We start from the raw sequence: 26,120 nt of genomic DNA, 5'->3' as shown, positions 1-26,120 counted from the left end.
TGGTTGGCAGGGCCAGGTTATGAGGTGGCTGACTATAGAACCCTGGGGGGCCCTGTGGCTAGTGCTGGCTCACTAGTGGGCAAAGTCAGGGTCCAGAAGACCCTGGTGCTATTGCCTGACCACTGGTGGGTGAAACCAGGTCTTGGGGCTAGTGCAAGCCTACTGGTGGGCAGAGCTGGATCCTGGGGTCTGGTTGCAGGGCCCAGGAGTCCCAGAGCTGGTGTCAAATTGCTGGTGGGTGGGGCCACTTCCTGACACAGTTGGCTCCAGGGTCCAGGGTGTCTTCAAGCTTGTGTTGGCCTGGTAGTAGGTGGGACCAGGGCCCAGCTGGTCACAGGGCAGGATTTGGCCTGCTGGTGGAGGGGCTGGATTTGTAGGTTACAGTGCTGTGGTTGTCTTGTGGCTGCTCTCTGCCTGCTGGTGGGTGAGGTTGGTCCCAAGGCTAGAACCTGGTGTGTGGGGCCAGGTCCCTGGGCAGGGTCTGGCCTGCTAGTGGTGGGCCAGGTCCACAGGCTACAGGGCTGCAGTTGTCTTGTGGCTGGTGTCTACCCACTAGTGGGTGGAGCTGGGTCCTAGGGTCTCTGGCTGGAGGGCCCTGGGGGTCCCAGGTCTAGTGCCTATACACTGGAGTGTGGGCCTGGGTCCTGGGCCTTCTGGTGAGCAGGGCCCTGTCCAGGGGCAGCTGTGGGCTCAGGAGGTCTTAAAGTAGCCTGTCTGCTATGGGTTGGGCTGTGTTCCTGCCCAGTTAATTGCTTGACCTGAGGCATCCAGCACTGGTGCCTACAGACTGTTGGGCCAGGGTAGCACTGCGTCCTGAGGCTAATAAGCTAGAGGAATGATTCCAGAATGGTGCTTGCCAGCACCAGTGTCCATGTGATAGAACAAGCTCCCAAAATGGCTGCCCCCAGTGTCTATGTCCCCAGGGTGAACCCTAGTTGCCTCCTGCCTCTCCTGGAGACTCTCCAAGAACAGCAGCTGGTCTGACCCAGGCTCCTTTCAAATTACTGCTTCTGCCCTGGGTCCTGGAGAGTGTGAGATTTTGTGTGCATCCTTTAAGAGAGAAGTCTCTATTCCCCCCAGCCCTCTGGGACTCCTAAAAATAAGGCCTGCTGGCCTTTAAAACCAAATGCTCTGGTGGCTTGTCTTCCTGGTGCAGGACCGCCAGGCTGGGAAGCCCGATGTTGGGCTTGGACCCCTCACTCCCTTGGGAGAACCTCTGCAAATGTAATTATTCTCCCACTTGTGGGTCACCCACCTGGGGGTATGGGACTTGACTATATCATGACTCTGCCCCTCCTACCCATCTTGTTGTGGCTCCTTCTTTACATCTTTAGTTGTAGAAGATCTTTTCTGGTGAATTCCAGTCTTTTTCATCAATGATTGTTTTGTAAATAGTTGTAATTTTGGTGTGCCCATGAGAGGAGGTGCACTCAGGGTCTTCCTACCCAGCCATCACTGCCAATCTCCTCTATTGCCCATATGTTTTATTAATGGTATGTCACTAGTTGCTGGAATCCCTGTTCTGGCATACTTCAAATTCCCATGCCACTGGGAATTTATTAATCTGTAGACTCAGCCTACCTGCAGTTCTTATATTGATTAGGCCCTATATTGCTGTTCTTATATTGATGGCGAAAATCAAGCATCCCTGGATCCATGGGTCCAGAGTTCTTCATGTGTTTACCCCTATTGTGTGCTTTGTACTTTGGGGTTCGTGTTTCTTTCCTTATGCTCAAATTCCACACAATTGTTAAAAGATATGCAGTATCACTTACATAGTAAAACCATTGAAAGAAGCATATTCCTCAGCTGTGAATCCATAAATATCTTGACAAGATAGGTTCACTTCTTGCTGAAGAAGAAGACTGACTAAACTTGTTGGTTCATCACTGAGAGCAATCATAAGGGCTGTTCTGGAGCAAGAGATATAAATGTGTCCATTTATGAATCTTAACCATGTCTTGTACTTTTAAAAAAATGAGTCTTCTAAATTTACTGTTTAAATGTATGATCAGGAAAAGAGTTGGGGCAAGAATGTAAAATGTGGGGCAGATCTACTCAAAAAGGTATGCTAATCACAGATCATATCATGAAGTCTAAAGATAAGAGTCTCTAGGAAGCAGCTAGCTCAGTGGTTTTCAATCCCTGCTCCTGGGAACACTAGTGTTTTCCAGGAGATGTCTCAAAAATTCTATGGAGGGGAGTGTCTGGGACTCTGGGTACCCTATCCCCATTTAACTACCGCATCTGGGATTTAGAGATTGAGTTTCTGCGTAAGATTCTAATGTTAAAAAAAATAATAGCAATAATAACATACCAATCTGGCCCAACTGTTTGATTTTGGAGACAGAAAAATCGATCCTGGGAATCCAGGTAATTTGTCTAAAATCATATGGCCAATTCTTTTCAGTTTCAAAAATATGTCTCATATATACATATATGATATATATATAGGCTTAATTCAAACTGAGGGCAAGTGCAGCCTGGAGTATTTAAGCAATGAGCACCTAGAATTTAACATATGTGTGCATGTGTATATATTCCTGTTAGATAGCTATAGTTATATGCTCTTATTTAACATTAATTATACCTTTGATTCTTATCTGAAGCATTCACATCTGCCCCACTCTTCAGAAGAAATTCTACCATTTCTGCATTATTTTCAGTAATGGCAAGTAAAAGTGGAGTATACCCATCCTGGAAAAATTATTTCAAAATGATTATTTAAAATATTGTACCAACATTACATGCCTTTTAATTAGGTTCAATTTAAAAAATAAGTATGCTTATAAGAAACCTCTGTAGTATCTTGTAATAACCTATAATTGAACAGAATCTAAAAAAGAATATATATATGCCAGTCAAAAAATCAAAATAAAATTATAAAAATTATAAAAATAAATAAATAATAAAATAAAATATAGTTGGCCAGTCAAAAAATAAAATTGAAGTTTCTACTTTAGGCTTAATTCAAACTGTGGGCAAGAGCAGTCTGGAGTATTTAATTAGTGAGCACCTAGAATTTAACATAAATATTGCAAACCATCAATTCACATTTCATAATGTTGTTACAGCTGAGTTTCCTAGGGTTTCATTTAAACTTCCAAGGCTGGCACTTATTTTGGCCTGTCATGCAGATAAAGTATCAGTGAACTAAAGTGTTAGGAAGCTTAAAAACATATATTAATCAGTTATCCATAAAGTCTTAATAGGTGACTTGGATTACTTTTAGTATAACAAGTGATTTTCTAATTTTACGCTATTATAACTATTTATGAGTGTACAAATAAAATATAAAAGGACATAGTCTTCATGATTTTTAATCAATGTTCATTTATAGGGAAATCAAGTATTTCTCATATGATGTACTTCTTTGAACAGTTATAATTGTTAAACCTCATGTTGCTTTGGAGGTCAAGATTATAATCTAAAATGAAATGGAGAAAGGTTTTTTTAAAAAGGAAAACCTTATCAGTATTTGATAATCTCATTTTCCTTCTCCTTCTCCCTAATTTCATTTTGTAAAATTCATGTTTTATATAACATGTGTCTCAACAGATATAAATTATCTGCAATGAATACCTTCTTTTACTGCTTTCTAAAATATAATGTATTGTTTTTAATAGAAGACTACCTTATTTTGAGCTTCAAGATTAGCTTTGTGTTCAAGCAGTTTTGCAACTAATGAGTCACTTTGATGACAGGCAGCATAATGAAGAGCAGTATTGCCATATAAATCCACCAGGTTTGGGTCTGCACCATGTTCTAGAAGAATAGTAGCACAACTCTCCTTGTCACACTGTACTGCCTGTCAGTACAAAAAGAATAGATGGGTAACCAATTTACTATTTAGGATCTGATATATTAAACTAATGTTTAATACTATGTTTTAAAATATGAAATATAACAAAGGTTAACTAGGAGAAGAACTCAAATGTAATTCAATTGAAAAGGAAAAATCAGCACACCTTAGTCAATGGAGATCTGTTTTCACCATCCCAGACATTTACTTTGCACTGTTTCTCAATTAAGAGAGATACAATATTTGAATATCCATTAGCACAGGCCAGGTGCAAAGGTGTTCTGTATCAATATAATGAAACACAAAGTTATAGATAAGTCTTACTTTGAGAAGTTATCTGCTATGCCCAAGAACATGCCAGATCATATATTATTAAGGTATTTGCTTTGTGTACTTATTTATATTTACACAAAATTTAATGAATTATAATTGCTTTTTACTGAATTAAAAGAGCTGTGCAAATGCCTGAAGATCAAATATTTAACTGGTTTCACTTCAAAGAAAATTTAACTATGCGTTAAAAAATAGGTTTTTTTCAAACACCAAAATGGAGTCTGAGCCTTGGAGAATGATAAAATTAGACATCCAATTATATCTAGAAATGATCTCCAAAACCTAAGATACATATGCCAGCTAACAGAAGGAAAAGACATTGCCTATGTTTGCCTATTGCATGGCATACTACACCTAAGTGTGTGTGTTTCACTTTGCTCAGCTATTAAAGTTGTCATTTGCATCTAAGAAGTGAACACAAAGGTGAAAGCCTAAGTACTCTTTAAGTTGTAGATCTCAACCTAATTTTCAGTTATTAAAATAATTTCTACTTCTCAAAGAACCATATTCTATGTAGCCTCCCAGAAACCAAGCATATAGTCATGAAGTATGACAGATACTAATGAGCTCCATTTAAACTTTGTAGCTTTTAGCCTGGACTAACCCTCAATAAACTTTTATTTATTTGTGAAGGTGATGTCTTTATATCCTATTTTAAGATAATTTCATAATACAAAGTCTATATACAGATAGCCCAGGTCCCGAACAAAAGATTTTAGATGCCATTTTCCTGCTTCATTTTAGGTCCTCAGAAGTACTTTATGGGTACCTAAACAGACCTGTTATTGACACTAAGAGTAGCAAAATGTAGCCCACAAGGACTTGAAAATAAGGTAACTTTCAAAGAACTAGGCTCATAAAATCCAAACATGATGATATAACTTACCATTTATGGGAGTAAACCCAAAACATATAAAAATAATTTTGAACAATTTGGAAATACAAAAACCTGAATATAAAAAATAAATAAATTAATTATTTTTTAATTTAAAAATAAAATTATTTTAAAATAATTATAATTATTTTTAAAATTATTAAAATAATTTAATAATTTTAAAAATTAAATTAATTATTTTATTTTAAAAATAAATTAAAAAAATATTTATTAATATAAAAATAAATCAAGTTTACCTGAATATAATCTCTGGAAGGCAAGACTATAACTATAATTCAAAAAAACAGAAACCTAACCAATTATGTCATTCTGTCTGAAGAAAGACTGTAATCAGAAAGAGGATGGTCAGCTAAGTGATAGACTGAAACCAGAAGTTATCCATGATTAACATCCTTCATGGTAAAGAAAATATGAATTTAAGGAACCCATACTTCCCAGTCATTGGAAAGGAATACTTTGTTTTTGTGTAGAACAAAAATGATTCCTCAGACATCATGGTCTAGATGAACTATCCCTCAAAATGATCTACCTTGTTTTGCCACGATTCCATCCTTACCAAACAAACTTCTGATAACTAATTTGGTTTCTCAGAAATCGTGACACAGGAAAAGCACTGATTAGCCTTTTTGTTGACATCCATAATTTGGCTTAAAGGTATATTTCCTTATGTAATAGGAAGTTTCTCCAGTCTTCAACCTGAACATATGGGGCCGAAAGGCTTTAAGCTGACCTAAAATAACTCCTTGCAGTAGCATAGCAAATCCTAACAAACATTTTGATCCATCCCCTTCACCCACTGTTATATATATCTCAAAATTTTAGTCTCAAGGAACGTAGGTGGCTTTTACTCAGTCTTTAGATCTAATTCTCTTTCCAACTCCAGTTTCCTTTTTTCATTAAAACAAAGAAACAAAAACCAAAAAGCAAAAACAAAACCAATTTCTCTTTCTCTGAGAGAAAGTAATTGGCATTTGAGTAATTCCCAGGAGGTGTTCCAGAAGTGGCTGTTGTGTCGCTGCTGCACGCCTGCTGAATATTTCACTCTTCCAATTGAATTCTAAACCCTATGTGACAGGCGGACCTTCAAGATGGTGAAGGAATAAGGTGGGGAGATCACCTTCCTCCCCAAAAATACATCAAAAATACATCTACATGTGGAACAACTCCTACAGAACACCTACTGAACGCTGGCAGAACACCTCAGACTTCCCAAAACGCAAGAAACTCCCCCACATACCTGGGTAGGGCAAAAGAAAAAAGCAAAAACAGAGACAAAAAAGTAGGGACAGAACCTGCCCCACTGGGAGGGAGCTGTGAAGGAGGAAAAGTTTCCACACGCTAGGAAGCCCCTTCACTGGTGGAGATGGGGAGTGGGTCGGGGGGAAGCTTCGGAGCCATGGAGGAGAGCACAGCAACAGGGGTGCAGAGGGCAAAGCAGAGAGATTCCCATGCAAAGGATCGGTGACGACCAACACTCAACAGCCTGAGAATATTGTCTGCTCACCCGCTGGGGCAGGTGGGAGCTGGGAGCTGAGGCTCGGGCTTCTGAGGTCAGATCCCAGGGAGAGGACTGGGGTTGGCTGCATGAACACAGCCTGAAGGGGGCTAGTGCACCACAGCTAGCTGGGAGGGAGTCTGGGAAAAAGTCTGGACATGCCTAAGAGGCAAGAGACCATTGGTTGTGGGTGCGCAAGGAGAGGGGATTCAGAGCACGGCCTAAATGATCTCCAGAGACGGGCGTGAGCTGTGGCTACCAGCGAGGACAACAGAGATGGGCATGAGACACTAAGGCTGCTGCTGCAGCCACCAAGAAGCCTGTGTGCAAGCACAGGTCACTAGCCACACCTCACCCCCACCCCGAGAGCCTGTGCAGCCCGCCACTGCCAGGGTCCCGTGATCTAGGGACAACTTCCCCGGGAGAACACACGGTGCACCTCAGGCTGTTGCAATATCATGCTGACCTCTGCTGCCGCAGGCTCACTCTACATACCGTACCCCTCCTTCTTCCCGGCCTGAGCCAGAGCCCACTAATCAGCTGCTACTTTAACACCGTCCTGTCTGTGTGGGGAACAGACACCCTCAGGTGACCTACGTGCAGAGGCAGGGCCAAATCCAAAGCTGAACCTGAGGAGCTGTGTGAACGAAAAGAGAAAGGGAAATTTCTCCCAGCAGCCTCAGGAGCAGCAGATTAAATCTCCACAATCAACTTGATGTACCCTGCATCTGTGGAATACCTGAATAGACAATGAATCATCCCAAAATTGAGGCAGTGGACTTTGGGAGCAACTGTAGACTTTGAGTTTGCAATCTGCATCTAATTTGTTTCTGGTTTTATGTTTATCTTAGTTTAGTACTTAGAGCTTGTTATCATTGGTAGATTTGTTTATTGATTTGGCTGCTCTCCTCCTGTTTTTTTATATATATTTATTTTCTCCTTTTTCTCTTTTTGTGAGTGTGTATGTGTATACTTCTTTGTGTGATTTTCTCTGTATAGCTTTGTTTTGCCATTTGTCCTAAGGTTCTGTCTGTCCATTTTTGTTTGTTTTTTTAATATACTATTTAGCACTTGTTATCATTGGTGGATTTGTTTTTTGGTTTCATTGCTCTCTTCTTTCTTTCTTTCTTTTCTTTTATTACTTTCTTATTTTTTTATTTTTAATAATTTATTTTTATGTTAGTTATTTTATTTTACTTTATTATATTTTTCCTTTCTTTCTTTATTTTTTCTAGCTTTTCTTCTGAGCCGTGTGGCTAACAGTGTCTTGGTGCTCCAGCCGGGTATCAGGCCTGAGCCTCTGAGTGGGAGACCTGAGTTCAGGACACTGGTCCACCAGAGACCTGGCCCCACATAATATCACATGGCAAAAGCTCTCCCAGAGATCTCCATCTCAACGCTAAGACCCAGCTCCACTCAACAACAAGCAGGCTACAGTGCTGGACACCCTATACCAAACAAACAGCAAGACAGGAACACAACCCCACCCATTAGCAGAGAGGCTGCCCAAAATCATAATAAGTTCACAGACACTCCAAAACACACCACTGGACGTGGTCCTGCCCACAAGAAAGGCAAGATCCAGCCTTATCCACCAGAACACAGGCACCAGTCCCCTCCACCAGGAAGCCTACACAACCCACTAAACCAACCTTACACACTGGGGGCAGACACCAAAACCAATGGGAACTACGAACCTGCAGCCTGTGAAAAGGAGACCCCAAACACAGTAAGTTAAGCAAAATGAGAAGACAGAGAAATACGCAGCAGATGAAGGAGCAAGGGAAAAACCCACCAGACCAAACAAATGAAGAGGAAATAAGCAGTCTACCTGAAAAGAATTCAGAATAATGATAGTAAAGATGATCCAAAATCTTGGAAATAAAATGGAGAAAATACAAGAAATGTTTAACAAGGACCTAGAAGAACAAAAGAGCAAACAAACAATGATGAACAACACAATAAATGAAACTAAAAATTCTTTAGAAGGAATCAATAGCAGAATACCTGAGGCAGAAGAACAGATAAGTGACCTGGAAGATAAAATAGTGGAAATAAGTACCGCAGAGCAGAATAAAGAAAAAAGAATGAAAAGAATTGAGGACATCTCAGAGACCTCTTGGACAACATTAAACGCACCAACATATGAATTACAGGGGTCCCAGAAGAAGAAGAGAAAAAGAAAGGGGCTGAGAAAATATTTGAAGACATTATAGTTGCAAACTTCCCTAACATGGGAAAGGAAATAGTCAATCAAGTCCAGGAAGCACAGAGAGCCCCATACAGATAAATCCAAGGAGAAACATGCCAACACACGTATTACTCCAACTATCAAAAATTAAATACAAAGAAAAAATATTAAAAGCAGCAAGGGAAAAACAACAAATGACACACAAGGGAATCCCCATAAGGTTAACAGCTGATCTTTCAGCAGAAACTCTGCAAGCCAGAAGACAGTGGCAGGACATACTTAAAGTGATGAAAGGGGAAAAACTACAACCAAGATTACTCGACCCAGCAAGGATCACATTCAGATTCGAGGGAGAAATTAAAACCTTTACAGACAAGCAAAAGCTAACAGAATTCAGCACCACCAAACCAGCTTTACAACAAATGCTAAAGGAACTTCTCCAGGCAGGAAACACAAGAGAAGGAAAAAACTTACAATAACAAACACAACACAATTAAGAAAATGGTAATAGGAACATACATATCAATAACTACCTTAAATGTAAATGGATTAGAAGCTCCCACCAAAAGGCAAAGACTGGCTGAATGGATACAAAAACAAGACCCATATATACGCTGTCTACAAGAGACCCACTTCAGACCTAGGGACACATATAGACTGAAAGTGAGGGGATGGAAAAAGATATTCCATGCAAATGGAAATCAAAAGAAAGGTGGAGTAGCAATTCTCATATCAGACAAAATAGACTTTAAAATAAAGACTATTACAAGAGACAAAGAAGGACACTACATAATGCTCAAGGGATCAATCCAAGAAGAAGATATAACAATTGTAAATATTTATGCAACCAATATAGGGGCACCTCAATACATAAGGCAAATGGTAACAGCCATAAAAGGGGAAATCGACAGTAACACAGTTATACTAGGGGATTTTAACACCCCACTTTCACCAATGGACAGATCATCCAAAATGAAAATAAATAGGAAACACAAGCTTTCAATGACACATTAAGGAAAAGGGACATAATTGATATTTATAGCACATTCTATCCAAAAACAACAGAATACACTTTCTTCTGAAGTGCTCATGGAACGTTCTCCAGGATAGATCATATCTTGGGTCACAAATCAAGCCATGGTAAATTTAAGAAAATTGAAATCATATCAAGTATCTTTTCCAACCACAACGCTATGAGACTAGATATGAATTACAGGAAACAACTGTAAAAAATACAAACACATAGAGGCTAAACACTGTGCAAGTAAATAACCAAGAGATCACTGAAGAAATCAAAGAGGAAATCAAAAAATACCTAGAAAAAAATGACAATGAAAATACGACAACCCAAAACCTATGGGATGCACCAAAAGCAGTTCTAAGAGGGAAGTTTATAGCAATACAATCCTACCTTAAAAAACAAGAAACATCTCAAATACACAAACTAACCTTACACCTAAAGCAATTAGAGAAAGAAGAACTAAAAAACCCCAAAGTTAGCAGAAGGAAAAAAATCATAAAGATCAGATCAGAAATAAATTAAAAAGAAATGAAGGAAACGATAGCAAAGATCAATGAAACTAAAAGCTGGTTCTTTGAGAAGATAAACAAAATTGACAAACCATTAGCCAGACTCATCAAGAAAAAAAGGGAGAAGACTCAAATCAATAGAATTAGAAATGAGAAAGGAGAACTAACCACTGACACTGCAGAAATACAAAGGATCATGAGAGATTACTACAAGCAACTATATGCCAATAAAATGGACAACCTGGAAGAAATGGACAAATTCATAGAAAGCCCAACCTTCTGAGACTGAACCAGGAAGAAAGAGAAAATATAAACAGATCTATGACAAGCACTGAAACTGAAACTGTGATTAAAAATCTTTGAATAAACAAAAGCCCAGGACCAGATGGCTTCACAGACGAATTTTATCAAACATTTAGAGAAGAGCTAACACCTATCCATCTCAAACTGTTCCAAAATATAGCAGAGGGAGGAACACTCCTAAACTCATTCTATGAGGTCACCATCACCCTGATACCAAAACCAGACAAAGATGTCACAAAGAAAGAAGACTACAGGCCTATATCACTGATGAACATAGATGTAAAACTCCTCAACAAAATACTAGCAAACAGAATCCAACAGCACATTAAATGGATCATAGACCATGATCAAGTGGGGTTTATCCCAGGAATGCAAGGATTCTTCAATATATGCAAATCAATCAATGTGATACACCATATTAACAAACTGAAGGAGAAAAACCGTATGATCATCTCAATAGATGCAGAAAAAGCTTTTAACAAAATTCAACACCCATTTATGATAAAACTCTCCAGAAAGTAGGCATAGAGGGAACTTACCTTAACATAATAAAGGCCATATATGGCAAACCCAGAGCCAACATCGTTCTCAATGGTGAAAAAATGAAACCATTTCCACTAAGATCAGGAACAAGACAAGGTTGCCCACTCTCCCCACTATTATTCAACATAGTTTTGGAAGTCCTAGCCACAGCAATCAGAGAAGAAAAAGAAATAAAAGGAATCCAAATGGGAAAAGAAGTAATACTGTCACTGTTTGCAGATGACATGATACTATACATAGTGAATCCTAATGATGCTACCAGAAAACTGCTAGAACTAATCAATGAATTTGGTAAAGGAGCAGGATACAAAATTAATGCACAGAAATCTCTTGCATTCCTATAAACTAATGGTGAAAAATCTGAAAGAGAAATTAAGGAAACACTCCCATTTACCACTGCAACAAAAAGAATAAAATACCTAGGAACAAACCTACCAAAGGAAACAAAAGACCTGTATGCAGAAAACTATAAGACACTGATGAAAGAAATTAAAGATGATACACACAGATGGAGAGATATACCATGTTCTTGGATTGGAAGAATCAACATTGTGAAAATGACTATACTACTCAAAGCAATCTACTGCTTCAATGCAATTCCTATCAAACTACCAATGGCATTTTTCACAGAATTAGAAGAAAAAATTTCACAATTTGTATGGAAACAAAAAAGACCCCGAATAGCCAAAGAAATCTTGAGAAAAAAAATGGAGCTGGAGGAATCAGGCTCCTGGACTTCAGACTATACTACAAAGCTACAGTAATCAAGACAGTATGGTACTGGCACAAAAACAGAAATATAGATCAATGGAACAGGATAGAAAGCCCAGAGATAAACCCACACACATATGGTCACCTTATCTTTGGTAAAGGTGGCAAGAGTATACAGTGGAGAAAAGACAGCCTCTTCAATAAGTGGTGCTGGGAAAACTGGACAGCTACATGTAAAAGAATGAAATTAGAACACTCCCTAACACCATACACAAAAATAAACTCAAAATGGAATAAAGACCTAAATGTAAGGCCAGACACTATCAAACTCTTAGAGGAGAACATAGGCAGAACACTCTATGACATCAATCACAGTAAGATCCTTTTTGACCCACCTCCTAGAGAAATGGAAATAAAAACAAAAATAAACAAATGGGACCTAATGAAACTTCAAAGCTCTTGCACAGCAATGGAAACCATAAACAAGACGAAAAGGCAACCCTCAGAGTGGGAGAAAATATTTGCAAACGAAGCAACTGACAAAGGATTAATCTCCAAAATATACAAGCAGCTCATGCAGCTCAATATCAAAAAAACAACCAACCCAATCCAAAAATGGGCAGACCTAAATCGACATTTCTCCGAAGAAGATATACAGATTGCCAACAAACACATGAAATGATGCTCAACATCACTAATCATTAGAGAAATGCAAATCAAAACTACAATGAGGTATCACCTCACACCAGTCAGAATGGCCATCATCAAAAAATCTACAAACAGTAAATGCTGGAGAGGGTGTGGAGAAAAGGGAACCCTCTTGCACTGTTGGTGGGAATGTAAATTTATACAGCCACTATGCAGAACAGTGTGGAGGTTCCTTAAAAAACTAAAAATAGAACTACCATATGACCCAGCAATCCCACTACTGGGCATATACCCTGAGAAAACCAAAATTCAAATAGAGTCATGTACCACAATGTTCATTGCAGCTCTATTTACAATAGCCAGGATATGGAAGCAACCCAAGTGTCCACTGACAGATGAATGGATAAAGAAGATGTGGCACATATATACAATGGAATATTACTCAGCCATAAAAAGAAACGAAATTGAATTTTTTGTAGTGAGGTGGATGGACCTAGAGACTGTCATACAGAGTGAAGTAAGTCACAAAAAGAAAAACAAATACTGTATTCTAACACATATATATGGAATCTAAAAAAAAAAAAAAAGGTCATGAAGAACCTAGGGGCAAGATGGGAATAAAGACGCAGACCTACTAGAGAATGGACTTGAGGATATAGGGAGGGGGAAGGGTAAGCTGGGACAACGTGAGACAGTGGCATGGACATATATACACTACCAAATGTAAAATAGATAGCTAGTGGGAAGCAGCCACATAGCACAGGGAGATGAGCTCGGTGCTTTGTGACCACCTAGAGGGGTGGGATAGGGAGGGTGGGAGGGAGAGAGACACAAGAGGGAAGAGATATGGGGACATATGTATATGTATAACTGATTCACTTTGCTATAAAGCAGAAACTAACACACCATTTTAAAGCAATTATACTCCAATAAAGATGTTAAAATAAATAAATAAATAAAGCCTATGTGACAATTAAACTTTTATGAAATCTCAGAGCCCATCTGTATGCCCCAAGGAACATAGGAAATCAGACACAAATTCAATAAAATAAAATATCTACGGAAGCTTCAGTTTTTTAAGGAAGTATTGAGCAATTATAGTCCTGTGGTATTTTACACAAAATCTGAAAACAAGACTAATCTATCTTGAATAGACATGAAACATTACCAAAGTTACAATATCACTCAACCTTCAAGATGGTCTTATAAAGATTTTTACTCAGAATACTTGGCATCCTTTTAAATGAGTCACCCTGGTTTAAAAACGCAAAATGTCTTAAGAATATACAGATTGCCTCCATTCCAAGTTTTAGATTTAACTGTTCTTAATTCCAGAGAATTAAGAATATGGAATATTGGAATATGCAGCAAACGATGTCCTTGTTATGACCCTTTACCAAATGTTTACACATATAATGTAAGTGCTTCAATGTCAATGTTTTTTCACCTAATGTCAAAAACAAAAACCATTCTATTTTTTGAAATAGCTGAATGCAAAACGTATATTTACAGAAATCTTAGAGAAACACTTTAAAACCAAGTATAGTATTCCATTTCTCAAAATTCCACAACTTTTATTAATGTATCACATTACCAAGTGAAGACTTTATACTATAAGAATAAATACTTACACTTTTAAACTTTTTAAAGTTAAAACGTTAAAAAGTTTAAACTTTTAACTCTTTTTAACTGATAGTACTTATAAGAAATCTAAATCCCTGTGAGGCCTAGGGCTGGTTTCTAGAGTTTCAGGCAAGCTGGTGTCCTACTGTTTCATTCAAGTTCTGTTTTCTCCCAGTCTCTCACTCTCTTATATACCAGTGAAAGTATTGTCAGCAGAGGTTGTGGACAGGTGAAGGATTTTCAGATCCCAGAAATCTCTAACTGAACTTTAGCAAAAGGCATGACTCAGATGGGTGTGAAGAGTCACTACTCTGGAAGCTGAAATGAGAGGTGTTATCGGCTACACATGGTGCAGGACCAGAACATAGCTGCAGTTTTGAATTACATCTCATCGTGAGAATACCCCTCTTATCAACAGACTTGGGCTCTTGATAACTTAGAATTCAGGGTGAGTGGAGAAGTAACCAAGGAAACTACCTCATACTAGATCATTACATTATTTTCACTGTAGGCTGGGCACTCTAGATCTAATCTGGGTTTGAGTAGTATGACTGAAAGTGTTCATTTGGAATTGAGCTTTCACCTACAAGGCAACCTACAGATCTGAGGGACTTTTTAAATAAAAACCATAAAAGTAATTTAATTTTATAGCTAGGAGAGATATTAGACATCTTCAATTCACTTTCAAACTCATTGGGCACAGAACTCAAAATAAAAACATAAATATTAGCTAAATAAGCAAAGCACATTAACAGGGAGTTCCTCTGGTTTAATAAGAAATAGTCTTCAATGGGGCTTTGCAGATCTTGGTTTAAAAAACATCTATCTAGTAATAGTTCTAATTTGACAAGATGAGGAGATTTAGGGTCAAAGTCATACAAATGCAGGGAAGGCCTCAAATTCAGATTTTTATTCCAAAAACAATGTTATTCCTACTGGGCCACTATGGCCTTCAGAACAACCTGCTCATTAACTGTCATGGTGTTTCTCCCATTCTCTCCTAACCAGAAATTTCCACTTTTATTATCATTATTTTTACTAGAAAACATATTTAGAATATTATTTCCATAAGGCCATTATTTATATGTACATATAATTACATGAGGCATCAGGGACCCTTGCACAGTGCTTCTAAAATGAGTTTATGCAGCCCTCAATAAAACACTATAATTCATCTTTTAAAAAATTCAAATAACACAAAGCAGAAGTCTCCCATAACCATTCTCACTCTACCTACTTCCTCTGCCCAAATCTCATCTCCTCTTCAGAAATAATGTTTTAAGTTCAGTATGTATCCTCTCAGATTTTATCCCATTCTCAGTCTTTCTACACACACACACACACAAATATTCAAATAGAATATAGAGTTTGAGACTTTTTTTATTCAGCCTTATTGAGGTATAATATACAAAAAATGTAAGTGTACAGTTTTACGAGTTTTTTCCAATATATGGTCATGTAACTGCCACCATAAACATAATAAAGAACATTTCTATCACTCTAAAAAGTTCCCTCATGTCCCTTTACAATCAATCCCCCTCCTCCAGTCCCCATATGAAACACCTGGTAGCTACTAATTTGCTTTCTTTGGCTATAATTTTGCCTTTCTAGAATTTCATATAAAAGGAGTCACTTGATATATAGTCTTTTGTATCTGGTTTCTTTGACTTAGCAGGATACTTTCGAGATTCATCCATGTTGTTGCATGTATCAGTAATTTCATTTATTAATAAGAGATTTTATTGCTGAATAATATCTTTAAATTATCATATTTATCTATGTATGTATATATATATATGTATTCAATCATCAAAAAATATTAATTCAGCACTTACTATGGCTAGGCAAGGTTCTAGGTGATGAAGATACAGCAGCAAACAAAACAAAATTACCTGACCTTATGGATCATACATGGCTAGTGGAAGAGGTCAACGAAAAAACTTAAAATACAAGGTACAACAGACAGTATTAAGTGCTAAAGAGAAAAATCAGGCAAGGAAGAGGAACAGAAAATGTCAGCATGGAGAGGGGGTACAATTGTTGGAAGAGTAGCCAGGGAAGCTCTCACTGATAAGATGACAAACACCTGAAGGAAGTGAGACTGAGCCATGTGGTCTGTGATATCTGGGTGGGGAAGCACTCCAGGCAAAGGACCCAGCAAGTCCAAAGGCCCTAACTGCATGTCTGGCATTTCTGTGGACACTAGAAAGGCCAGGGTAACTGGAGATGAATGAAAGGGAGAGTTGTAGGAGCTAAGATCAGAGAGATAACAGGGAGGGGGTGAAGGTTGTGTAGGGTTGTATGTGCCTTTGGAAGGACTTTGGCTTTTACCCCTAATGAGATGGAAAGCCAGTGGATGTTGTTAGGACAAGGAAGGACATCACTTGACATACATTTTAGAGGATCATTCTGGCTAATGTGTGGAGAATAAATTGGAAAGGTTAAAAGACAGAAAACTACTTGGGAGGCCACTGCAGTAATTCTCATTAAGATATGATGGTGGCTTTGACTAGAGTGGTACCTTTGAAGGTGGCAAGAAATGGCTGGATTTTAAACATGTTTTGACGGTAGAACCAAAAAGATTTGCTGTTGAATGAGATGAAAGATGTGAAAGAATGAGAGTAGTCAAGAATGACTCTAGGGGTTCTGGTCTAAACAACTGAAAGAAAGGATTTGGCATTTATAGAAAGAGAAGAGCAGGTCGGAGGAGGAATAACAGGAGCGCAGTATGCGGATGTTTGAGATTCCTAAGCAGTGAAGGGGTGGAGTTAGTGGCTCTCACAAGCCCATTGTTACATTTTCAGGAATTATTCGAGCCACTTGACATCACATTGGTAGGTGGAAATCAGGGATTCTCTTTCCTTCTCCCCACCCCCACTCAAGAGCCTGTTATATAACATTTACCAGCACACAACAGCCTGTTAGATATACAAGTGATAGTGTAGGCATTTGTATATATATGAGTCTAGAGTTCAGGGGAGAGTTCTAGCTGGAGATTAAAAGTTGGAAGGCATTGGAATACAGTTACAGACAATCTCTCTTCATCAGGCAGGTGACGATTAAGAGAGAGACAGAGAGAGAATTATTTCGAGGTCTGAGCCCTCAAATATTTACCAATCAGGAAGATGAAGAGAAACCAGCAAAGGAGTCTGAAAAGAACTGTCCACAGAAGTAGAAGAAATGCCAAGTGAACCAAGTGTTCTAAAAGACAAGACGATATTTCAAATACTACTGATAGGAAAGTAAGAGACTTGGCTGAGATGCCTGCCAGGTACAACTGAGAATTGACCACTGAATAAAGTCATGTTGAGGTTATTGATGACCTTGTAAAGAAATTCAGAGGAGTGGTGTAGGATAAAAGTCAGATAAATTATTGAATAGATAACTCTGATTTTATTAAAAGAGGAGGTAAAACTATGAGCAAGTTGACACAGATCCTCTAACCATAGTTTCCAGTTGCCCTATTACAATGAAAGATGACGCTTTATATACCCTATGACCTGAAAACTCCCCACAAGATTTTAAGGTAGGCACATATAGTACATATTTTCTGTTATTAATGCCAAATACATAACCTCTTCATTTCTTAACATATAAAATTAATTTTGTTTTTGCAGTAAGTGGTTGTTGATAAGCTTTTTGAAGATCCTCTACAACTGAAAAAAATTTTTCATAGGAGATCCACATTAAAAAGTTAATTGTTTCGCTCTTTCAAAGTCTTAAAATCGTAATCACTGTTCTGGGAAGTCGCCTCTACTCTTTTCCTATTAGTACATTAGGAATATGGGAAATCTTAGTGGCTGGGGACAGTATATACCAAAGGAGAACAACCACAGCATGGGGAAAGGGTGAAGTGCCCAGTGGAGATTAAGGCAGTGGGAGGAGTGGAGGGAATTGGGAAGGACACAAATGCCCTCAGATATCCAGGTGAACATTTCTAAAACTAAGAAGCTGAAAGTTGGGGGTATGACCCTCTGCCAGTGGTTGCCAGACCTCTCCACTATGGGAAACTCAGAGTGACAACCAGTGGGGTAGTCCAGACAAGTCCTGTTTCTGGTTAGAGGACCCAGTGGCCCCAGCTTCCCCTCCATGCTGCCCTTCATCACTCTGGTCACCTGTGTTCTCTGTCCCGCATGTTCACATCATGTTTCTTGAGCTGAAGATACTCCTTCACCTTCTCTAAATCCCCGACCGAGGCAGCTTTGTGAAGTTTCTTTAAATCCTTATCTCTAAGGTTGTAGCCTGGCTGGGCTGGAGGACCGATACTGGCTGGCCCGCCTATGGGCAGGTGTGAGCAAGAACTGTGGGGCTCATCCTTCCTTCTCCATAATGTGAAAAGCTTCTTCATGGCGGCACAGGAGGCAGTCCTTCAGTCGGACCAGGATGTCCCTGGAGCTCCTAACTGTCCCACCTGCCTCTCCACCTTGGCCCTCTGGCTCGCGGGCCCCTCTGGCCGGGTAGGTCCTCCCGCAGTGCTGGAGTCAAAGCCGGCTAGAGACCGGAAGTGGGCCAAAGATCAGAACCTGTGTGGGCGGCTTTTCCCAGTTGCCTAGCAACGCCCAGGGCCTCTGGCACCCGAGGTTGGGACCCAGCCCCCGGGTTGCCCAGATCCAGATTCTTCACTCAAGATCTTAGATTAACTGCTAACACTCTCAGTCTTCCTATGAGATCCAGCATCTTTGGGTAGAAATCTATCAACTTTCTTACAAATACCCCTTTCCCTTCAAGGATAGACCTAGTAGCTTGAACTCTTGCAAACCAAGATTCACCTTCCTCCTGGTGGAGATGAACCTCCTCCAGTGATCTTGCCTCCAGCCTACTCCCTGCCTCTCACCAACATGGTTCACAAGGCGCAACTCGCTTTTAACAATAACTGAGATCCCTTCATAATCTCAATTTCAAACATACTTTTGAATACCATCTCTCATATTTTAGCTCACTCTCTCATCACAAAACTCCAAAAATCCTTCTAACTCATTGCACCTACAGTCCATTAATTCTGCCACAATTCACTCACCTTGACCACCCACTCTGTGTTCTCACTTCCCTACTTAAGTAGGTTAAATTCCACGGTTAATCATTATCACTCTCATGCATATACCTTCAACATGTTTGCCCCCATTCCTTTTCTTACTTGTCTACCTAAACCACAGAGCTGGTTAAATCTAAAACTCCCATCTAAACATGTCTGCCCTGAGCCACTGGTTGTGACTAAAGGAAAAAACAAATCCATGCTGTCTTTTCTCACTTTCAGTTCATGAAAACCCACCTGAAATGGATTGGTATGCTTCCCATCAATCCTTAGATACTTGCCTAATCCATTCACACTCATACTTTCCTTGAACACTTCATATATTCTCTCTCTTCAAACTCATTTTCAGCTGATGACCTGGCTTCCTGATCCATTGAGAAAAGTGAGTTAATCAGAAGAGAAATTCTGCAGGCTACCAGGACATCTACCCACCTACTGACACCTTGCCAAAAAATATTTTACCTTCTCTCTTGTTCATGTTGATATCCATGTTTCTAGCAAAGGCCAGCACTTCGCTTACATACTAGAAGCCCAGCCTCTGTATTGCTTCAGCAACTCCCCTCCCCTGCTTTCTCATGTGTCTTTAAAGTTTCCCTCTCCGATGACATTCTTATTAACATAAATACATGCTAGTGTTTGTCCATCCTAAAACAAACAAACTGACCCACCTCCCCCTGCAACCATTGCCTCATTTCTCTCCTTTACAGCAAAAAGACTTAGAATTGTCTATAATCTTGTAATCTCCGTCTACATTCTTCTTCTGTTCTCACTTAAGTTCCCATCATTACCCTGTTTTCCCATTTCTCTCAATCCACACTGCTTTAAGTATGATTGACCATGATCTCCAATTGCCATTTCTCAGTTTTCATGTTAATCATGTTAATCTATTGCTTGCTCCTTGAAACACTTTCTTCACTTGGCTTCCAAGACATCACGCTTCCCTGGTTTCATTCCTTCCTTCCTTCCTAACCATTCCTCTTCAGTCTATTTCACTAACTCCTCTTTATCTCCAATAACGGAGAGCCCCAGGATCAGTCCATCATTAGCTTAGTTTACCCCCAAATCCTTGGAGTCATCCTTGAATCTTATCTTTTATACCTACATTTAAACTGCCAGCAAATTCTGTCAATTCTAACTACAGAATATATCCAGAATCCATTTGATTTCTTCCCCTATCCATATTGCCTTCTGGGTGATCTCATTCAGTCCCATGGCTTTAATACCATCTATGCAATGTCAACTCCAAATCTGGAAGTTCCAGTCTGGTTCCCTCCCCTGAACTCCGGACTGGTATATCCAGTTGTCTATAGACTCTATAGGCATCTCGTGCTTAACATGTCTCAGCTGACCTCCTGACATTCCCATCTGTCACTGTCTTTCCTACTTAAGAGCAGGTAACTCCATTCTTCATGTTGCTCAGGTCAAAAGTTTTAGTGTCATCCTTGACTTCCTTCTTTTTCAAAGGCCACATCTAATCAGTTAGCAAAACCTGTATGCAGTACTTCCAAATACATACAGAATTTGACCACTGATATCACTGTAGTCCAGGCCAACATCATCTCTCTCATTTGCATTACTTGACCAAGAAAAATCAGCTGTGTTAGAACTGGGACAAGAACTGATAAGCTTCAGGACTTCAGGACTCCTCCTGTCATATCACACTACCTCTGGTTAATTTTATGAGCTGCACCACCTTCAATTCATGATGACCTGAGAATAATTTTTCACTTATATGCTAATATAAAGCTAGTACAGCTCAGAAATTTGAAATGTATAGATAATTATATGCTAATTTTATACAATTATTATTAATAGAATAATGAGCTGCTGTCTCTTCCATTATCAGACTCATGAGTATTATGTAATATGGTTAGTACCTTATATGAGTATTAAAATAGCAATGTTATTTATCACATTTTTTTTCCTAAATAACAATTCCCATGTAATTTCTCAGGAAAAATAATAAAAGAGATCCCAATATGCTTCATCTCAAACATAGCTATGCAGTTAAAACTTCTCAGTGGATTTTCTGTTGGTGTTCCCGCCAAAGATACAGAAAGTAGGCTTATGAAAGTTTTGATAATGAAAGAGCTATTTAAAGATCAATATGTAAATTTCATTGCTAGTTTTTCTTTCTTGAAATTCTAAATTTGTGGTTATTTAAGAAGGTAATTGTTAAAGTCTAAAATAATAATGTCTGAAGGGAAATGTCTTTAGTTTCAAAAGTTCACTAAGTTCATTAAACCCATATGGTGCCTTTGTACAAATTAGGAAGTAATTATGTATGTCATTTATTTCTCTATAATTACAAATAAATTGGACTTTTTATAAAATGGGTTTATTATTTTTACAACACATTATTTCTAATAAATTATTATTAAGTCATAATCATAATAAATGGCATAGTGATTTATTCGTAAGAAAAGCACCTGTTTTTAAACTGGGACTTTAAACAAACAGAAAACAATACAAACTGCAATAAGAAATGCCAGGTTTAGGGCTTCCCTGGTGGCGCAGTGGTTAAGAATCCACCTGCCAACGCAGGGGACACGGGTTCGAGCCCTGGCCTGGGAAGATCCCACATGCCACGGAGCAACTAAGCCCGTGCGCCACAACTATTGAAGCCCGCGCGCCTAGAGCCCTGCTCCGCAACAAGAGAAGCCACCGCAATGAGAAGCCCGTGCGCCACAACGAAGAGCAGCCCCTGCTCACTGCAACTAGAGAAAGCCCACAAGCAGCAACAAAGACCCAACGCAGCCAAAATATATATATATATATATCAGGTTTAGATGGTGTACACTAATACCAATAAGATATTATATTTTAATTTACTTTTGTGATCAGTATAGAAATTATTAAAGCAATTCTTTATTGAGAATCACAAGTTATATGTGGCTGCATTAACAATTATCGACCTTTCTCTTTCATAATTTGAAGAGAATGTTTCGTTCCCCTTAGAACAAAATACTTTTCTTCTGTTTGTTGGCTAATCATCATGATTTACTTCTTAATCAATTTAGACTGCCATAACAAATTACCATAGACTAGATAGCTTAAACAACAAACATTTTTTATCACAATTCCAGAGGCTGGAAGTCTGAGATCAGGGTGCCTGCATAGTCAGGTTCTTGGTGAGGGCCCTCTTCCTGGTTTACTTGCTATGTCCTCATATGGCTGAAAGAGCTAGCTGTCTCTGGCCTTTTCTTATAAAGGTACTAATCCCATTCAGGAGGGCTCCCATGACTCAATTACTTCCCAAAGGCCCCACCTCCAAATATCATCACATTGGAATTAGGGTTTCAACACATGAATTTTGGAGGGACACAAGCATCCAGTCCATAACATTTACTAATTTTGTTAGAACAAGATACTTTATTGCCATCAGCCAGAAGAGTTATGTTTGTATAATAAATGTACAAATAGCCCATCTCTGGACCTAACTCAAAGTTTTAATAGAAGTACAAAAATATGTCACAAAGACAAAAATGCTGCAGTGAAAATGGTGCCTCTTAGAGGTGGTAACTTGTGCAGTGCATGACCTGAACAACTGTATGAAGCCACCATTAGGTTAGTCTCAATTTTGTAGATCTTCTATACATCAGGCATTTTACCAGATATCAAAAATACAAGCATGAAATAGATGTAGTTCTGATTGTCATGGTACTCACTATAGAGTTAATTTCTATGGTTTTTCAAAAATCTTTTCTAAGGAAAACATAATTTTCATTCATTCACTTATTCACTCAACTAATAATTCTTGTGTCTTTTAAGTATACTGGTATTGCTCTAATACTGGAGCATAAAAAAGTCTTTTTCTTACCTCAATATACACTTAAAATTATTTGTGTTGTATTTCCATATGTTTCTACTTTGGGGGTAATATCTACATTGTCTAAGTTTGATCTTTATATTCAATTTTCAAGGCAGCTAAGTCATGTGACAACATTCTGTAATAGAAAGATCAGTGGATAGCTTTTTAAATGGTTTTTAAAAATGCCAAGTTAATGGAAAACTTGTCCTTTGGCATAGGGCTCATTATAATGCCTTGCAAGCTGACAAAGCATGATGATGGAAAGGATTTAGAAAGTGACATCACACTGCACTGACTCTTTGGACCATCCTGCTACCTAAGAGTCCAGCCTCTCTAGCACCAAGAAGAGAGACTCTCAAGAGGTCACCACTTAAAAACTAGAATCACAAACTCTTTCATTATCATTTCTTTATTGGAAAGAGAGTCAATATTGATGATAAATACTGTTTCAAATGCTCCTCACTGGTCCTCTTCCCTTGAGAGATGAACCTGGATAATCTGTGCCACACAATCTAGTTTCTACAACTAATTTCTCTAGCATGAAAAGTACTTTTTAAAATGACACTTTTTGGCTTACATGGTGCAAATAAGAATTTCTTCCACTAGAGAGAGGGACACCTGGTGTCTCACTCTGGTAGCTTGAATATGTCGATATCAATTGCTATTTGCATATCTGGCAGGTTCCCCTCTGGCAGATTGCCACCACCTCCTCAGTGATTCATCTTAAACTTACCTCATTGAGTATAACCTCCAATGAGAGTTAGTTCACAGTAGGTAAGTTCTTAACATGGGACCTTTTTATTTGTTCCTCCAAGAGAGAGAAAATACCAAATAACCAAATTTGCAGAATTCAATTCACAATGTAGATAAAATGGCTAGGGCTAAATGAGTTTACTACCATCGTTCTGAGAAGAAAAATAATAAGTAAATACATTGGTGTCTTTTGCATTCCTCTCCCCTGGCAGCTGGAAAGTTTTTGAAAGGATCATTATCTCTTATCTGCTTTCTGTTACCTGCCATAATGGGAAGTATGGTGCCTCTAGGCCTTAGGATGGAGGCTTCTTGCTATACTGAACAGTCTCTACCTACATTCCCTCCCTAGACTAAAGAATTATAGTGAAGTAAGTGTGCTGTCTTCTTACTGCCCCTAGGGAAAGAGGTCCAGAAAAATATCATGCTGTTTAAGTTTGTTATTCTGCAATTGTGATACCAATTCTGTGTCATGATGCCATTTTCTGATTTGACAGGGTTAGGTTAGGATTATGATAACTGTAATTCACTTCTAGGTATCAAATTTTGTTAAATCACATTCTCTGACATATAATGATTGTGGTGGTAGGGATGTGAGAGATTTTAATGCACCAATTGCCTACCAATAGTATAATCAATATTCACTCTGGAATATTCTCCAGGTGTGTTCCAAAGGGATATTTTGTGGCAAAGTGTAATAGTATTATGTTCTTAATATTATCATGTATTTTTCTATTGCTGATTCAAATTCATTTTACTTTTTAGTAATGGAAGAGTTCTAAAGAAGACATTAAACAGGTAGGATTTTATAGATTGATTCATTACTTTTTCTTTTTTTGACATCTCTATTAGAGTATAATTGCTTTACAATTGTGTGTTAGTTTCTGCTTTATAACAAATGAATCAGTTATACATATACATATATCCCCATATCTCTTCCCTCTTGAATCTCCCTCCCTCCCCCTCTCCCTATCCCACTGCTCTAGGTGGTCACAAAGCACCGAGTTGATCTCCCTGTGCTATGCGGCTGCTTCCCACTAGCTATCTATTTTACATTTGGTAGTGTATATATGTCCATGCCACTCTCTCACTTTGTCCCAGCTTACCCTTCCCCATCCCTGTGTCCTCAAGTCCAATCTCTAGTAGGTCTGCGTCTTTATTCCCGTCTTGCCCCTAGGTTCTTCATGACCTTTTTTTTTTTTTTTTTTTAAGACTCCATATATATGTGTTAGCATATGGTATTTTTCTCTTCCTGACTTACTTCACTCTGTACGACAGACTCTAGGTCCATCCACCTCACTACAAATAACTCAATTTCGTTTCTTTTTATGGCTGAGTAATATTCCATTGTATATATGTGCTACATCTTCTTTATCCATTCATCTGTCGATGGACACTTAGGTTGCTTCCATGTCCTGGCTATCGTAAATAGAGCTGCAATGAACATTGTGGTACATGACTCTTTTTGAATTATGGTTTTCTCAGGGTATATGCCCAGTAGTGGAATTGCTAGGTCGTATGGTAGTTCTATTTTTAGTTTTTTAAGGAACCTCCATACTGTTCTCCATAGTGGCTGTATAAATTTACATTCCCACCAACAGTGCAAGAGGGTTCCCTTTTCACCACATTCCCTCCAGCATTTATTGTTTGTAGATTTTTTGATGATGGCCATTCTGACCAGTGTGAGATGATATCTCATTGCAGTTTTGATTTGCATTTCTCTAAAGATTAATGATGTTGAGCATTCTTTCATGTGTTTGTTGGCAATCTGTATATCTTCTCTGGAGAAATGTCTATTTAGGTTTTCTGCCCATTTTTGGATTGGGTTGTTTGTTTTTTTGACATTGAGCTGCATGAGCTGCTTGTAAATTTTGGAGATTAATCCTTTGTCAGTTGCTTCATTTGCAAATATTTTCTCCCATTCTGAGGGTTGTCTTTTTGTCTTGTTTATGGTTTCCTTTGCTGTGCAAAAGCTTTGAATTTTCACCAGGTGCCATTTGTTTATTTTTGTTTTTATTTCCATTTCTCTAGGAGCTGGGTCAAAAAGGATCTTACTGTGATTGATGTCATAGAGTGTTCTGCCTATGTTTTCCTCTAAGAGTTTGATAGTGTCTGGCCTTATATTTAGGTCTTTATTCCATTTTGAGTTTATTTTTGTATATGGTGTTAGGGAGTGTTCTAATTTCATTCTTTTACATGTAGCTGTCCAGTTTCCCCAGCACCACTTATTGAAGAGGCTGTCTTTTCTCCATTGTATATTCTTGCCTCCTTTATCAAAGATAAAGTGACGATATGTGCATGGGTTTATCTCTGGGCTTTCTATCCTGTTACATTGATCTATATTTCTGTTTTTGTGCCAGTACCATACTGTCTTGATTACTGTAGCTTTGTAGTATAGTCTGAAGTCAGGGAGCCTGATTCCTCCAGCTCCGTTTTTCTTTCTCAAGATTGCT

At 38.6% G+C, this 26,120-nt stretch overlaps 1 protein-coding gene across 1 annotated transcript; it reads right to left on the bottom strand.

Moving 5' to 3' along the window:
• Positions 1 to 617: 617 nt before the first annotated feature.
• ANKRD7 (ankyrin repeat domain 7) lies at positions 618 to 18,422 on the bottom strand. Its single transcript, XM_061198250.1, is given in 8 exon segments — positions 618 to 787; positions 1,776 to 1,821; positions 1,823 to 1,913; positions 2,591 to 2,697; positions 3,635 to 3,808; positions 3,969 to 4,083; positions 18,190 to 18,325; positions 18,377 to 18,422. Coding segments are annotated over 8 exon segments (885 nt in total).
• Positions 18,423 to 26,120: the final 7,698 nt, after the last annotated feature.

Source organism: Eubalaena glacialis, chromosome 8 (genome assembly GCF_028564815.1).
Source record: "Eubalaena glacialis isolate mEubGla1 chromosome 8, mEubGla1.1.hap2.+ XY, whole genome shotgun sequence".
NCBI lineage: Eukaryota > Metazoa > Chordata > Mammalia > Artiodactyla > Balaenidae > Eubalaena > Eubalaena glacialis.
Note: the sequence above shows the minus strand (reverse complement) of the source record. Positions and strands in the feature narration are given on the sequence as shown.